The sequence below is a fragment of the Megascapheus bottae genome, unplaced genomic scaffold (assembly GCF_031878675.1).
Source record: "Megascapheus bottae isolate mThoBot1 unplaced genomic scaffold, mThoBot2.hap1 HAP1_SCAFFOLD_40, whole genome shotgun sequence".
NCBI lineage: Eukaryota > Metazoa > Chordata > Mammalia > Rodentia > Geomyidae > Megascapheus > Megascapheus bottae.
Window position 1 is genome coordinate 2,012,801 of NW_028327715.1, and position 14,849 is coordinate 2,027,649.

A 14,849-nucleotide genomic window follows, 5' to 3' on the forward strand; every position below is an offset into this window, starting at 1 on the left:
CAGGAGAAAAACTGAAGACAGACATAGCAGAGAAACCGGGGGCACATTCTTCTCTTTCTTCTGTTTTCTTTTGTCGTTTCTCATCACGCGCCTTGTTCTCATCACCAACTCTTTCTGGTGGATCATAGAACATACTTGCTGAATTGTCTGTGATACAATCTGGCATTAAAGGCAGGAAGAGTTGATTGAGCATAAGAGCAGATCTTTCCTGAGCACTTCCTCTGTAAGTCTGCCTCTTCGCTCTCACTGACCCATCTCTTTCTTAGGGAATGTTGTGTTGCCAAGCTCACTTTTCCTACTACACAGCACCAGCGCAATACAGAGATTTCTGATCTGACTTCTTACTATGTAATATTTACAATTAAATGAAAGATACCCAAGGTGACTTTCTTACATATCTACAGTAGCAAATATATTAAAGTGATATACATACTACAAAGGTTGTATACAAAATAATGCTCAGGATGTCTGGTGTTGAAGAAACGAGCCACTTCCTAAAAAAGATAAATACATTCATAAACTATATTGTTGAAGGCGGCTCCTTTGTACAACTACTTAAAGATACTAGTAAAACATGCTCTCTACTTTGGAAAACGCTTTTGTCACAGCTTTAATCTTCTGATTTTCTTCTTCTTCAAGTCTGCGAAATGCTTCTTTTGACCTAAGAGTATACACTAGCTCCCCCCTTGTTCTGAAGGACAAAGCAGCCAAACATTCATGCCTTCTAATCCTTGTCTATCTCCAGATAGACCCTCAGATTAAACAGGAAGGTGCTGGAGGCATTAAGGTAGGCATGTTAAATCTGTCCAAGTCTCAGTCTGAATGACCTGCCCTTAGCCTTTGTGTCTGGAGGCCTGGCCAGTGTTTATAGTTCTGGATTTTTCTCTTCAAGATGACAAGAAAAGGCATTGTGTTTGGAAAGCAGTCTGCCTTTTGCAGTTTTATAAATCCTGTTCTTCCTGGATCCCTAGATATCTATGAAGTGACTACAAGAGAGCATGGCTAAGATCAAGAACACATTGTATTTTCCAGCAAAAGTAGCTTTTACTTGACTTAGGGGCAAAGGGACATGGTCTGACTGCATACAGAAGTGGCCAGACTTGTTGATGCTTCCTCACTGTGTTTGTTTCTCCAGTAACTGTGGCTGTGTTCCACGCATCTGCACTCTGACCCTTTTCTTTCTATATTCAGTGTTGTTCAAAATACAATGCTGAAACCTTCTTCCCTTTGAAGGACAAGCAGGAACATATGACCTGATTAGCCTCCTCAGGAATTAAGTTTGTTCAGTGTTATGTTTATGATGTACAGATCAACACAAAGTACAATGTTTACCCTCATTGTTTTCAAACTCAAATATTTAAAGTCATATGAGCTATAAAATGTCCACTCAAAAACTTCCAGCTGCCAAATTTACATCTCTTCCTCCAGCTTTATTTTGTCATAGTTGCATGTTTTCCTTTCTACCAAATGGATTTGCAGAATATAATGCATTTCATGACACTTTGGAGCAGTATATAACACTATACTTTCTGTGCGTGCATTTTCCATAGATCCATAAATATTAATCCTATTTTTAAAAGAACAACCAGGGCACAAAACTAGAATTTCTTTTGCTGGTAGAAACTCAGTTACAAAAGACCTACCATATGATTCTTCTATGAGAAACTCAAGAAACATTAAAACTGATCTATGGCAATCAAAAATCAAAAGAACACTTTCAGTGTTTAAAAAGTGATTATAAATGCCAGAACATTGTCAACAATTTCATAGTGGTGTTCATTGCATGCCCTCATACATAATTGCGTTAATAGACAAATGTAAGATGAGGGCAATGTGGAGTCTGCATCAGTAAAGGTTTATTTATATAAGCATGCATTACATAATGATGGTTTTTCAGTTAAACACCAATTGTTTTGTTGTTGTTGTTGTTGTTTGCCAGTCCTGGGATTGAGCTCAGGACCTAAGCACTGTCCTAGGACTTTCTCAAGGCTAGAGCTCTACCACTTCAGCCTCAGCACCACTTCCGGCTTTTTTCTAGGTATGTGGTACCGTATTGTTCTTTATTGATACATACGGAAGAATAAATGTCATGCAGATTACTAAGTATCACATGAGATTTTGAGACACACACATGTATATGCGTATACACATACAAAAACACATACATACATGTACATAAATCAGGTTAAATACAACTATTATGTCAAGCATTAGATAACATCATAGTGAAACTTTAAAATCCTTTCTTCTTTAATAATATATAACACAATGCTGTTGTGTGTAATCAATCTACTGTGTAACAGCTCAGCGAAAAGTTACCTCTTATGTCATTATAATCTCTTGCTCATTGATCAACCTTTGTCCAAACCTTCCTCCTTCTGACTCACCCAAGTTTCTGATATTCACTAGTCTAGGCTCACCTTCATTGAGATCAATGTTTTTTTATTTCACATATTCCATACTTGCCATTTGGCTTATTTGATTAACATACAACTTCTCCTTTTGTGTTATTGACAAAGACAGTTGTTTGCAGGAGTAAACAATGCACTATCATGTAGAGGTGCCACAACATTCACCTTGGAATGGAAACTTAAGAGGTGGATTTCATCCCTTGGCTATTCACTGCTGAGCAGTGAGCTTTTAACCAGGGGTACATATGTCTCTGCCACATAATGATCTCTTTAAGTCGCATCAATACCCAGTCGAGGTATGATTGGATCCCAAGATCATTGAAGTGTGATTTGTTTGAGAATCTTCACACTGTTTTCTTGAATGTCTATGCTAATTGATATCATCAATAGCTTGCCATGGGCCATCTTTCTCCACAAGTTTACTAGCATGTGTTACCTCTTAACTATTCAATAATTGTCATGCTTGTGGAATGTTGCAGTGCTATCACATTGTGGTTTCTACCTGCATTTTTCTGATGATGAGTGAGGTTCTACATTTTCTCTTACACTATTTTTTTTTACCAATCCTGGGGCTTGAATTCAGCGCCAGGTACTCTCCTTGGATTTTCTCAAGGCTAGGGCTCTACCACTTGTGCTACAGCACCACTTCTGGCTTTTTCTGTGAATGTGATCCCAAGGAATGGAACCCAGGTATTCATGCATACTAGGAAAGCACTCTACTACTAGGACTTGCTCGCTTGTCTCATAAGAGTTGTGGAGCATTTATTATTTGCCTTGTGTGGGGAAAGAGACCTGTAGTCCTGAGGCTATGTTTGGATAACTGATGCCCAGCTTACACAACAGTACTCTTATGGGATGAAGCTGCTGAGAATTCCAGGAACTTACTTCAAGTACATTCATTGCTGTTCACACACTGAGTGATCACCCATCAGAGCATTTCCTGTCATTGACCACTGAATGTATATACATTATATATGAACCCATACACAGATCTCCAATTATATTTCATTAAGGAAAAACAGTAGGAATTACTACAGGAATTCACTGTATGTGAATACATACGTACATATATCCCTAACCCCAAATTTTATGTGCTTTCTTAGTAAGGAGCTTCAAGGGGCTTAAAATTAAGTTAGTCACTTACAGAGCCAAAAGTGGGATTTCCCTTATTTAATTATCAGGGAATCTATGTGAAAGAACATATATATTTTTAGACATGGCTTTCTTCTCCCTGAAAGACTACATATGGGGACACAATTCCTCTCATCCTGTGATGGAGACTATTTTCTGATCCTTGAATCCAGACTGCTTTTGTAATTCATTTTTGTCTTAGCTAATGAATTCAAGGCCACTCACACTCACTTGAAGACTTAGTCTTAATGTAATTACATTCATTTGCTTGCTGTTCCTAAGGCCATCTCAATGGTCCCCAAGATCTAGCTGCCTGGGAGAAGAGACATAATAACAGAGAGGCAATCAGAAAAGCCAATTCAGATTAGCCAGTCCTCAGAGGAGCGGCAACTGATCAGAGATGCCCAGATCAGCCCAGTGAAGTAGCCAGTCCTGTACCTAATCATTGGAACCACTCCATTAAGCCCCATCCAAATGTTCAAACCACTCTATCTTGAGATAAATAAATGGGTGCTCTTACGAATCAGTAGGACCTCCAGGGCTTCGCATAAACAAAAGCAAGTTGATACCATGCTTTTATGATTTCTCACCAGAAAGAATAAAATGGTAGAACACTGCTTTGCCTGGGTCAACACTAAGCTCTTGAGTCTATAGAGTTCACTCTGTGCTGCACAAATATGCTTACCTGCATTGGATTCCTATAGAATGTATGTATCCCAGAGGATGGAAATGACATGGCGACAAGACGGTCTGGAAAGCAAAAGAATCCCTATTAGGAAAGTCAGTACAGATGGGAACAACAATAATAACAAAAATTATTTGTACATCTATCCAGGTTCTTTTCTCAGAGTACAAGAAGAGTTGATATGATAGTGACATAACCAAGATGATGCATTAAGATGAAGCAATAGAAGTCTAGGGAGGTGATTTTGTGGCAGAGCGTTTGACTTGCATGCAAAAACACTCTGAGTTGGATTACTCAGGACAACATAAACAGAAAACACAAGAAGTGGCAGTGTGGCTCTACTGGTAAAGTGCTAGCCTTGAGCAAAAGAAGCTCAAGGACAGTTATCAAGTTCTGAGTTCAAGCCCCAGGACTGACAATACAATACAAAAGTAAATAAATAAGTTATGCAATATCATAATATCCTTAGGCTCAACAGGAACTTAGTGTTTGAAGCCGTCTTCCCTTAGCAAACCTGACCTCATGGATAATGAACTTGTTCTCTGGGATTTTAGAAGATTAAGGTCTCTTTCTCTTGGATGCTTAGATAGCTAACAAAACTGAATAAATAATAAGTGAAATTTTAATGGAGCCACTTAAAATTGCATCGTATTTACTGTCTAACCACTAGGGAGACTTGGTTTGAAATGAATGAGATTACCTGTGCCCAGATGTAATCTACCAATATATTACCATAACACAGTAGCCTATGAAATCATTGAGAAAAATACTTTGAGAGTATGGCAAGGAAGGAAGGAAAGAAGAAAGAAGAGAAGGTAAGCGAGACAGAGAAAGGAAGAAAGAAGAGAAACAAAAAAGAAGAGAGAGAAAGCAAAAAAGCTAGGCATTTTTGGCTCAATCTTGGAAATCAGCTATTCAGGAGGCAAAGATCTGAGGAACATGGAAAGACTTCATCTCAATAAATGGCTTGGTACAATGGCATACAAGTAGAAGAACTGTAGCTCAGAAAAGCTGGGACAGAAAGCAAGAGCCTACCTTGAAAATAACAATTACATAAAAAGTGCTAGTGGTGTGGCAGAAGTAGGAGAGCCTCCCAAGCAAGCAAGAGACTGAGTTCTTTTCCCAGAACCACCAAAGAAGCCAACGTAGTAACAAATCAAAAACAAAAAGCACAAACCAATGTGCCTTAGATAAAAAACATTGTAGTTTGGGAAAATCAAAGGGAATATTCTTACTTCAAAGGAAAATGTGGATTAAACATAAGTCAATCACATGACAAGTTTCAAAAAACAGTAATATAATTAAGAGAAGTCAATCAACAGTTAAGTTTCACAAACCAGTGATGTAAGTTAAATCTAGGTCAAATCCATCCTTGGCATATCGTCTCTTATTGCCAGACACCTGAGAGGAACAAAAATGATGAAGCTGTAAAACAGAAGTCAACCACAAAGAATTTGATATTGCTACCTAAAACTTTTACCAGGATGGGAAGCAAACATGTCCTGCCCACTTACCAGTCTTCTGATTAATTTTTCTAGATATCTTTTCTGAGTTGCAAGGTGAAAGATCCTCATAAGTGTTATGAGCCTCAGAAGCCGAAAGAATACAATCATTCTAAAAATTGATAGATACATACTTTTAGTTCAGAAAGAGAAGAGTTCATCAATACATACGTTTAAATCTGTGTACATATGTTACATTGCTCTGCACCACCCCCATGGCCTCCACGTGCTGCTCTAGTGCTCTAACAGTCAGCTATACCCCTCATCCCAGAGGACACTGGGTAACATATGGACATACTTGGTGGTCACAACCAAATGGATGCAGGTGCTAATCACATCTAGGACTGCTGCTAAACACCCTACAATAAATATGAATCTAGGAAGAATGATAGGATGTTTTTGTCCTCTCTTCCCTACCCAAGTAATAACTATCTTCTCAAAATATCAGTAATGCTAAGATTGAGAAATTACTGTCTGGACAAACAGTAATGAGTTCATTCAGATTTATAGACTATTTTAGTTTTCATCGTCCCCCCAAATGAACTTTGATTGTTTGTACATTGGTGTTATTCCTTTTAGTAACAGAGGCTCCCTACAGCTACAACATGCATATCAGGCAGGGAACAGGTTGCAATACTTCCCAACCATACTGGCTGGTGTTTCTCCTCCATTCAGAAACACAAAGGTGTGGACATGTCCAACAAGATTCATTTGGCAGAACTGCTTCAACCATGGTTCACAGATCCCAGAGTTTCCAATTCAGTGGTCTAGGGTGGAGGCTGATGTGTTCTTTCTTTCTTTCTTTCATCTTTCTTTCTCTCTTTCCTTCTTTCTTTCTTTCTTTCTTTCTTTCTTTCTTTCTTTCTTTCTTTCTTTCTTTCTTTCTCTATCTCTTTCTCTCTCTCTCTTTCTTTCTTTCTTTCCTTCTTTCTTTCTTTCTTCTTTTCTTCCTTCCTTTCTGTCCTTCCTTCCTTCCTTCCTTCCTTCCTTCCTTCCTTCCTTCCTTCCTTCCTTCCTTCCTCATTTCTTCCTTTCTATCTTTCTTTCTGAAAAACGCACTTTATTGGGAAGCAGAGTGCTGCACAGCATAGACAATAGAGATTGCCAGATGTGAGACCTACAAGCCACATTTCCTAAGACAAAGGGGAATTTTTAGTAAAATCATCTGACCCATGGTTTCCACTGGGCAGGCACTAATGGCTTCCCAGTGGAGAGCTAGGAAAACTCCCATCACTTTCCTGAGGCAGTTGTGGTTCCTAGAGATAGAGTCCCTCAGGTGTGCCTTCTTGTTTTTAATAAACAAGATTTTCTTTAGATTTTTTGAAGTCTACATTTGTTACTTTAATTCTGTGTTCCCTCAAGGCCATCAGCCCAGCTTCCGTACAGATTGCCTTATTGTTGGCCCCAGAGAGATCATCTTTGCTCTGATCAAGTCATCTAGAGTCACGTTGTCTGCCAGGACAGTCATGCTTTTATGAATGTGGAAGGTGAGCTTATTTTTTTTTCTCATCTGGCAGGGGGAACTCAATCTTTCTGCCAATGAAGCCTGGTGTGATCAGTGCTGGATCCAAAGTTTCTATCTGGTTTGGGGCCATGATCACTTTCACATCCCCCCTTGAATCAAAACGATTCAAGTGGCTTAACAGCACCAACATGGTTCTCTGAACTTCTCTCTCACCTCCAGAGTCCAAATCTTACATTCTGGTGCCAATGACATCAATTTAATCAATAAACACAATGGATGGTTCGTGTTCTTCTGCAACTCGAAGCAATTCCCATACAAGTAGGGGCCCGTTGCCTAGGTGCTTTTGAATAAGTTGTGAGCCCACCTCTCTCAAGAAAGTGGCCAATGTTTCATTTCCTACTGCTTTAGCCAACAGTTTTACCTGTGCCAGGTGGCCTATAGAGAATGATGGGTGTTTTATACCAATCTCTTCATAATATTCAGGATGAGTGAGAGGCAATTCCTCAGATTCCTTAATATACTGGATTTGGTTGTCTTAGCCACCCATATCTGCATATGTCTCCTGGGGAGCCTCTCCACCTTCATCACTGTGACCAGGGGGACCGTGTCATCCATTAGCATCTCTATCACCGCATGCACTTTGTGGTTGAGCAGGACTGAGCAGCCTGGTTCCAGCAGGTTCTTGTCCAGGATGGAAAGGATGATGACACAGTGCTCAGAGCCCACAGATGTGGACACCATGGCACAAATGTCATCAGTGATCCTCTTCCAAGGTGCCTACCGACATCAGGGTCCCCCCCAGGTCATCCACCTTTCATCTTTCCTCCTCTTGCTTTGCTTCTAATAACTTCATTTGTTCCTGATTTCTAAGAAATTCTTCTTCCATGAGAAGATAATCTTTAATTATCTCTAACTTCAGTTATTTCAAGCGACACTGAGTTTAAGGTGTCACCAGTGGCAGTTTGCTGGCAGCATCTGGTCACTTCGTTTTCTTCTATTTCTCCACTCTAGTTGGTACAGGTGCTTCATATTTCCTTTTCTTGTCCTTATCATCCTTCTTGCTACCTCTTGCCATGACCACGACTCTGACTCCGATCCATCTTGATTCAGCTGCTGTAGCTGCTACCTCAAGTGTTGTCTTGCTACCAAGGTCTCAAGTGGTGTTGAGGTTGCCCATTGAAGGACCATATGGATTGAGGTTATTTTCAAGATCCAAACCCTAGCCAAAGCAATATTTACTTGGGGATCACACTGGACCTCTCAGAAATTTTGGTAAGAAGGATCTATTTCTTTGACTTCTAATGAATATAGCTAAAAGCCTCCTAACATTAGCCCTCCAATGTACATTGGAGGGCTATCTCATTTAGGGAAAGGGAGATAGAGACAGAGGCAGACACAGACACAGATACAGACAGCCACACCCATACACATATTACTTAGTAATCCCTTACTGCTTTAACTTTGCCTTAACATTCTTCGTTTTACCAAACTGCCATTGCAAAAATCCATTATCTGGGTTGCCATATACGGGATTTCCTGGTTTCCATCGGCTATTTTTTAGAGAAGTATAACTAGAGCCACTGAAACTTCATACATGTTCAAGTCAATACACTTGCAACATTAGGAAAAGCAGATTAGTAGATCATCAAGGGGGGATTTCAAAATGATGTTCCAGTTCCTATATCCAATGGAAGTACTTTAGTGAAGACACCTTTAACTGGCTTTAAATGCTGTCTGTTTTTAGATCTCAAGGGTATGAAAATGTATCATTTTCCCTTCATTTGTTCTTCCATTTTTGTGTTACAGTCCCTTGAAATCAGGTTCTTACACTTGCTAAGTAGGCCTCTACCACTCAATCCATGTCATCTTCCCTAATATTTTATTTTCAAAAAATGTATCAGGTTCAGAACTTAAACAGAAATCAGTTCAATATACACAATTTAAGCCAAGAATAAGTACAAATTAAGGAACAAATGAAAGAAAAGTGTGACAGTTAAGTCATGGGCTTCCTACCTTTGGATATCTTTAAAAAATGTAGCATTAAAGAATATGTATGTGATGTCCATAAATAAAATAATGATAGTGATGGCAGCATCTGTAATATTGAGGAAATCTGAAAAATAATGCTTTTTCCTGTAAGAGAAAGTAAAAAAAACGGTTATCTTCTTTAAGAGGATAGAGGAAAATCTTTAGAGCAAAAAGTACTTGACTCAACTTCATTAAAATTGTTATTGTAATAGATTCTATGAAATGGATGGACTGGATTTGGGAAAGAGAAAACATAATACTGGTGGAAGGTATTCAAGTAGTAAATTTGTATTATTACATACTTTCATACCTGATGACAATCAAAGCTTAATGAATAAGCCATCTACCCCATCCATTGGACAAGAGGTATGCACTGCCTTCTCCCATGGAGTAGGAAGAAGACAAATGCAACAGTTCTGTTGAGCAACAATTTCAGTACATCATACTATCCCCAGATCAATATATGAGTATCATATGAGATGGGTATGAACTGCGCTTCTGAACTCATAATCTGTCCTTGCACTCACAATGGAATCCCACGGGGCTGCTGTGTCCTTAAAAGGACAAAGACCGACATCCATCTACCAGACTCCTCTCCACCACTGACTCCTGCAGAGGTGAGCATTAGTCCTCCAGGAAAAGCATCTTCACACTCTGAGGCAGTCTGTCAGGATCAGACTAACCTGGCAGTGAATAACTCTGCTTTGCTCAAGAGAAGAAGGAGAACAAGTCCTCAGGAAAGAACATACACTGCCTTCTGAAATGACTTGGAGAAAGGGAGGCTAGGAAACCCAGTGCCTGACTCGCCCAGCAGCCCATCCCCAAGGCTTGCCTCACCCATCCTACTTTTCAGAAAACCAGCAAGCAGGAAAGGGAAGCAATCTATTTCTTTCTTGCTACATCTCACTAATGAGATAAGCAATCTCCACATCACCTGCAGATGCTTTCATTGAAACTTTTCCTTTCAATGAACTCGGGACTAGTTAGAGTGCAGTATCTAGTATTTCACATACTATCAAACGTTACTTGAAATTCCAGTCAGAATCAAAGTATTGATCTATAGACCTCAAGTATATACTTCTCCTTCTAATTTTTAACAGTCATGGGGCAGAACTCTGGGACTGGGTACTGTCCCTGAGCTATTTAGCTCAAAGATACCATGCAACACTTGAGCCAGAGAAACACTTCTGGTTTTCTAGTAGTTAACTGGAGATAGGAATCTCACAGACTTTAGCACCTGGGCTGGCTTGGAACTGTGATTCACAGATCGCAGTTTCCTGAATAGCTAGGATTACAGGCATTAGACACTGGGCCCAGATTCTTCTTCTTTTTTTTTCTCAAGTCTTGGTGCTTCAACTCAGGGCCTGAACACTGTCCTTGGACTTTCTCAAGGTTAGAGCTTTACTACTTGTGCCACAGCACCACATCTGGCTTTTTCTATATGTGGAACCGAGGAATTGAACTTGGGTCTTTCTGCATGCTTGGCAGGCATTCCACCATTAAGACAGACTCCTGGCACTCATACTTCTCCTTCTTAACATACACATTGACATATTAATTACCTGGTCCCTTTTGGTAAATCCCTTTAAGCTTTATCTGTTCAAAGACTTTTCTCAACTACTCCATGAGAGTGTCTCAAGCAATATAAAACTAATTAAAGCTACTCAATGAAAATCTGGGTTTGGGCCTTGGCTTCAAGAATGCTTTTCAAGAGGCACACATTTGTTTGGATTGATCTTCTAATTAATTTAGTATCCTGAAAAAAATTTGGCTGGGCGTTTGTCCTAGTAGAATGCTTGCTATCATGCACCAAGAACCTGGTGCAATTCCTTGGCACCACATATATAGAAAAACACTGGGAGTGGTGCTGTGGCTCAAGTGGTAGTTCTTTAGCCTTGAGAAATGTCCAAGGACAGTGCTCAGGCCCTGAGTTCAAGCACCAGGACTGGCAAATAAATGTTATTTTGTGTAAATCAAGGAGATAAATGGGAGTTTCAAGCACACAGTTAAGGGAAATAGTGAGCCTGAGCTACTTGGTGGAGGAGCCAGTCTCAGTAGGGTTCTTCAGATTTAGGCTTCAGAGAGAACAAAACTTACCCTTTCAGAAATACTTGTAGAACAACATCCAAAAGGAAAAATATAGCAATCACAAGGGAAAGTGATCTGTACTCTAATGGAATATGGAGTTTGCTGGTTGTAACTGTAATATCTGTTACCATTAGACCAAGATCGACAAAAATCAGTAGTATTGCCAAAATCCTAAAATAAATAAAGACAATGAGAGTTTGGCACCACATTTCAACAATTCCTAAAACTATATGTCAGATGCTAAAAAGACATTATTTAAGATTATAGTGGCCAGTGGTATGAAGAATTAGTGCATTCCTATCTAAAAACATTGTTCAGTTTTTTTATCCAATAGAAGCACTGAATAGTGAACAACATTCCCTCCTAAACAGTATACTGGAGGGTATGTAGAAACCACACAATAACTGCAAGCTAGAACAAAAATGGAAATGAAATGACTAGTCTGTCAGTATAAACTCTTTAAATATTGATAAATTCTGAAGATGAATCTATCAGTTTCTTTTAGCACATTAAAAGTCATCAATCTGAATCTTTGTCAGACTGTAATAGTTAAAGCTCAGTGAAGGCATAACTGACCTAGCGCTTGAAGGACTACCTACCTGTGTGCGGTGGTTCATAGCTATGATATTAGCTACTCATGAGACTGAGGAGGATACCAGGTCAAGGCCAGCCCCAGCAAAGAAATTCCACAAACCCACTTCAACAAGACAAGCTAGATGTGATGATGTGAGCCTCTTGTCCCAGCCAGGTCAGTAAGGCAACTTCAATCTTCCTACTGAAGTCCAGGCCAGTCAGAGTAAAAGGCCAAACCTTATCTCAGAAATAAGAAAGTAGGAAGGGCTAGAAGTCTAGTTCAGTCAGTAAAATGCCTGTCCAGGAAGCATGAGGCCCTAAAATGACTAATGCCCACTTGGATCCTAAGATTTTTATTGAGGATTTTAACATGTATATGATTATTTATTTGGGGGTACTCCTTGCGCAGCTATGGACACATGAAAAAGAATTCAATTCCATACATATTTATGGAATTGAACTCTAAGTGCTTTGAAGCCTTTCTGTCACATATTTTAAACGAACTACCCATTGGTTGATTGTATCGTTTATGTTGTTATGACGATGAATTGAGAAGATTTCAAAGTCTTTAAAACTGAAACTCAAATGAAAATACTATTAATTTTTATGTACTCTAAGGCACAGTATAAAATTATTCTCATATGTAGAGTGGAAGCCTAAGGAATGTGTTTCCAGAATGGAGGAATCACATAAATAAGGGAGTTATTAGAATACAACCTATACTTCCAAAAGTTTAACACTTCGTTGTTATTCTTTCCTTTATTTTTGCTTTCCTTCTTTCCTCACTCCCTCCATACTTTTCCCTCTTTCCTTCTTTCCTACTTTCCTTCCTTCCTTGCTTCCCTCCTTCCTTCCTTGCACTCCCTCTCCCTCTCCCACACCCTCCCCCTCTCAATCTCCCTCTCCCTCTCCCTCACACCCCTCCTCTCATTCTTCCAGTATTTCTGTCTTTCCTTCTTCCTTTTCCATTCCTGAGCCTTGTACTCTAGGTGCTGTCCCTGAGCTGCTTTTGCTCAAGACTAGCAAACTCACTTGAGCCAAAATGCCACTTCTGGCTTTTTCTTGAGATAAGAATCTCAAGAACTTTCCTGTCCAAGCTGGCTTCCAGTGGTAATCCTCAGCTTTCAGCAAGGATTAGAGATGTGAGCCACCAGCACCCAACTTATATTTACTTACTTTCATGAGTAGAAAAACACATAGCCATATGTCATTACATAGACTTGCTTAAATGCCATTTTTTTCTGAGTTATAAGACCAGCTTAAGACAATTTTCCAAGATCAATTGGATTATAGTATGAAGGCACACACGGGTTATTTTTCAACATCTTAACAGTAGAAACTCTTGTTGCTCAGTTTGGACTTTCTTAGATTCTTTTCACTTCAAATATTGATGTTATATTTTATATACATACTTCATTGCTTGTATTTCTACAGTCTTACCCACCTGAATGATAGAGACAGTAGAATTTTATTTGCAATTTTCTTCATGTGGTTGCTGTAAAATGTGAACAAAAATAAAATCAGTCACATTTTGTCTCTCTTGATATGGTTTTTTTACCTTTTAAGGAAAAGAGTGATCTGTTGGTCTTAGGAACCGAAAATTTGGTGCAAATCCAAACAAAAGTACATGCATTGTACAAGATTAACCAACACCAAAGTCCTGTATAATATCAATTTAAAGGGATATTATACACCAGTTTTATAATGAAATGCTTTTAATAAACAACTAAAATATTTACATTTATGTTTCATAAGTTTTTCACCTTCACATCCAGAATATATGAGGAAACAAACATACACATACCATACACCAAGTTTTGAATCTTTAGTGTAATATTTACCTTTCACATAAAATTCTAACCCTGACTTGATGGTAAGAGACTTTTCATCCACTAAATAAAGCACATACAATATGAGGGGCCTGTCCTCAGCTGTCAGTTCTCCATGAACAACTGGAAACCTAGTCAAGTCATTATATATTGGCCAACCCAATTCCCAGAGCAATGAAATGAGGTACATCGGGATAAACACGGGCCCAAAAAGATTCTCGTGTCTTCATCATCATCTCTTGATATAGACATCTGACACGTAGTTGGGCAGAATTTTGTTTAAGGCTTGAAATACACCTTGGAGGTGAGCCATTATAGGAAAACATATTTCAAATTAAAACTTCCCTAAGGACTAGTCTTTTCTCATTCTGAGAGAGAGGGGGGGGAGGGAGGGAGGGAGGGAGAGAGAGAGAGGGGGGGGAGGGAGGGAGGGGGGAGAGAGAGGGGGAAGGGAGGGAGGGAGGAAGGGAGGGAGGGAGGGAAAGAGAGAGAGAGAAAGAGGAAGAAGAAGGAGGAAGAGGAGGAGGAGGAGGAGGAGGAGGAGGAGGTGGTGGTGTAGGAGGAGGAGGATCAATGCTGGTGTTGTATCCTCTAGCTGGAGATAATGGAGCACCTGCAGAGTAGTTTCTTATCCTGCTGGGGCTTCCATCAAAACACTGAATTGGCTTTGGCCATTACAATAGATTAGGAATAAGAAGAATTCTTGATATTTATTCTTAAGACAGCTAAGGTTTTAGAAAGGTAGCTGCAGATATTACATCCAATGCATCTTAGAAAAATATCAAAAATCCTGTATTGTCATCAATACTTCCAAGAAAGTTCTCTAATCTAAATCACTTTCCTTTCTTTGACTATACTTTCATGTGTGTCTGTACCTACATTCATGTTAATATCTATAAGTATACCTAGGTGAGTGGTGCATATATGTTCAGAACATACCCTTCATTGTTGTTAAGTTCATCACGTTTTGTTGTGGTATCAGACAAGATATCGCTACAGGATGAAAACAAAGCACATTGTCAGGTATCTTCTAGACTTGATTACATATCCCCCCATATTTCTCCAATAACCATCAACCAACCGTTCAAAAATGTTTTGCTCTACTTCTATGTATTTCAATATATTCTGTAGTTTATC

At 39.2% G+C, this 14,849-nt stretch overlaps 1 protein-coding gene across 1 annotated transcript in view; it reads right to left on the reverse strand.

Annotated features, from left to right (window-relative positions):
• The window catches only part of LOC150039311 (uncharacterized), a 37,616-nt gene that overhangs the window by 12,450 nt on the left and 10,317 nt on the right, over window positions 1-14,849 (reverse strand). Inside the window, exons 6-10 of the mRNA XM_090327821.1 lie at window positions 14,652-14,705; window positions 13,328-13,378; window positions 11,320-11,481; window positions 9,208-9,327; window positions 5,742-5,841 (exon numbers count right to left, since the gene is read on the reverse strand). Of these exons, the coding sequence (XP_090183947.1) occupies window positions 5,742-5,841; window positions 9,208-9,327; window positions 11,320-11,481; window positions 13,328-13,378; window positions 14,652-14,705 (487 nt within the window). The remainder of the gene's footprint in view (window positions 1-5,741; window positions 5,842-9,207; window positions 9,328-11,319; window positions 11,482-13,327; window positions 13,379-14,651; window positions 14,706-14,849) is intronic.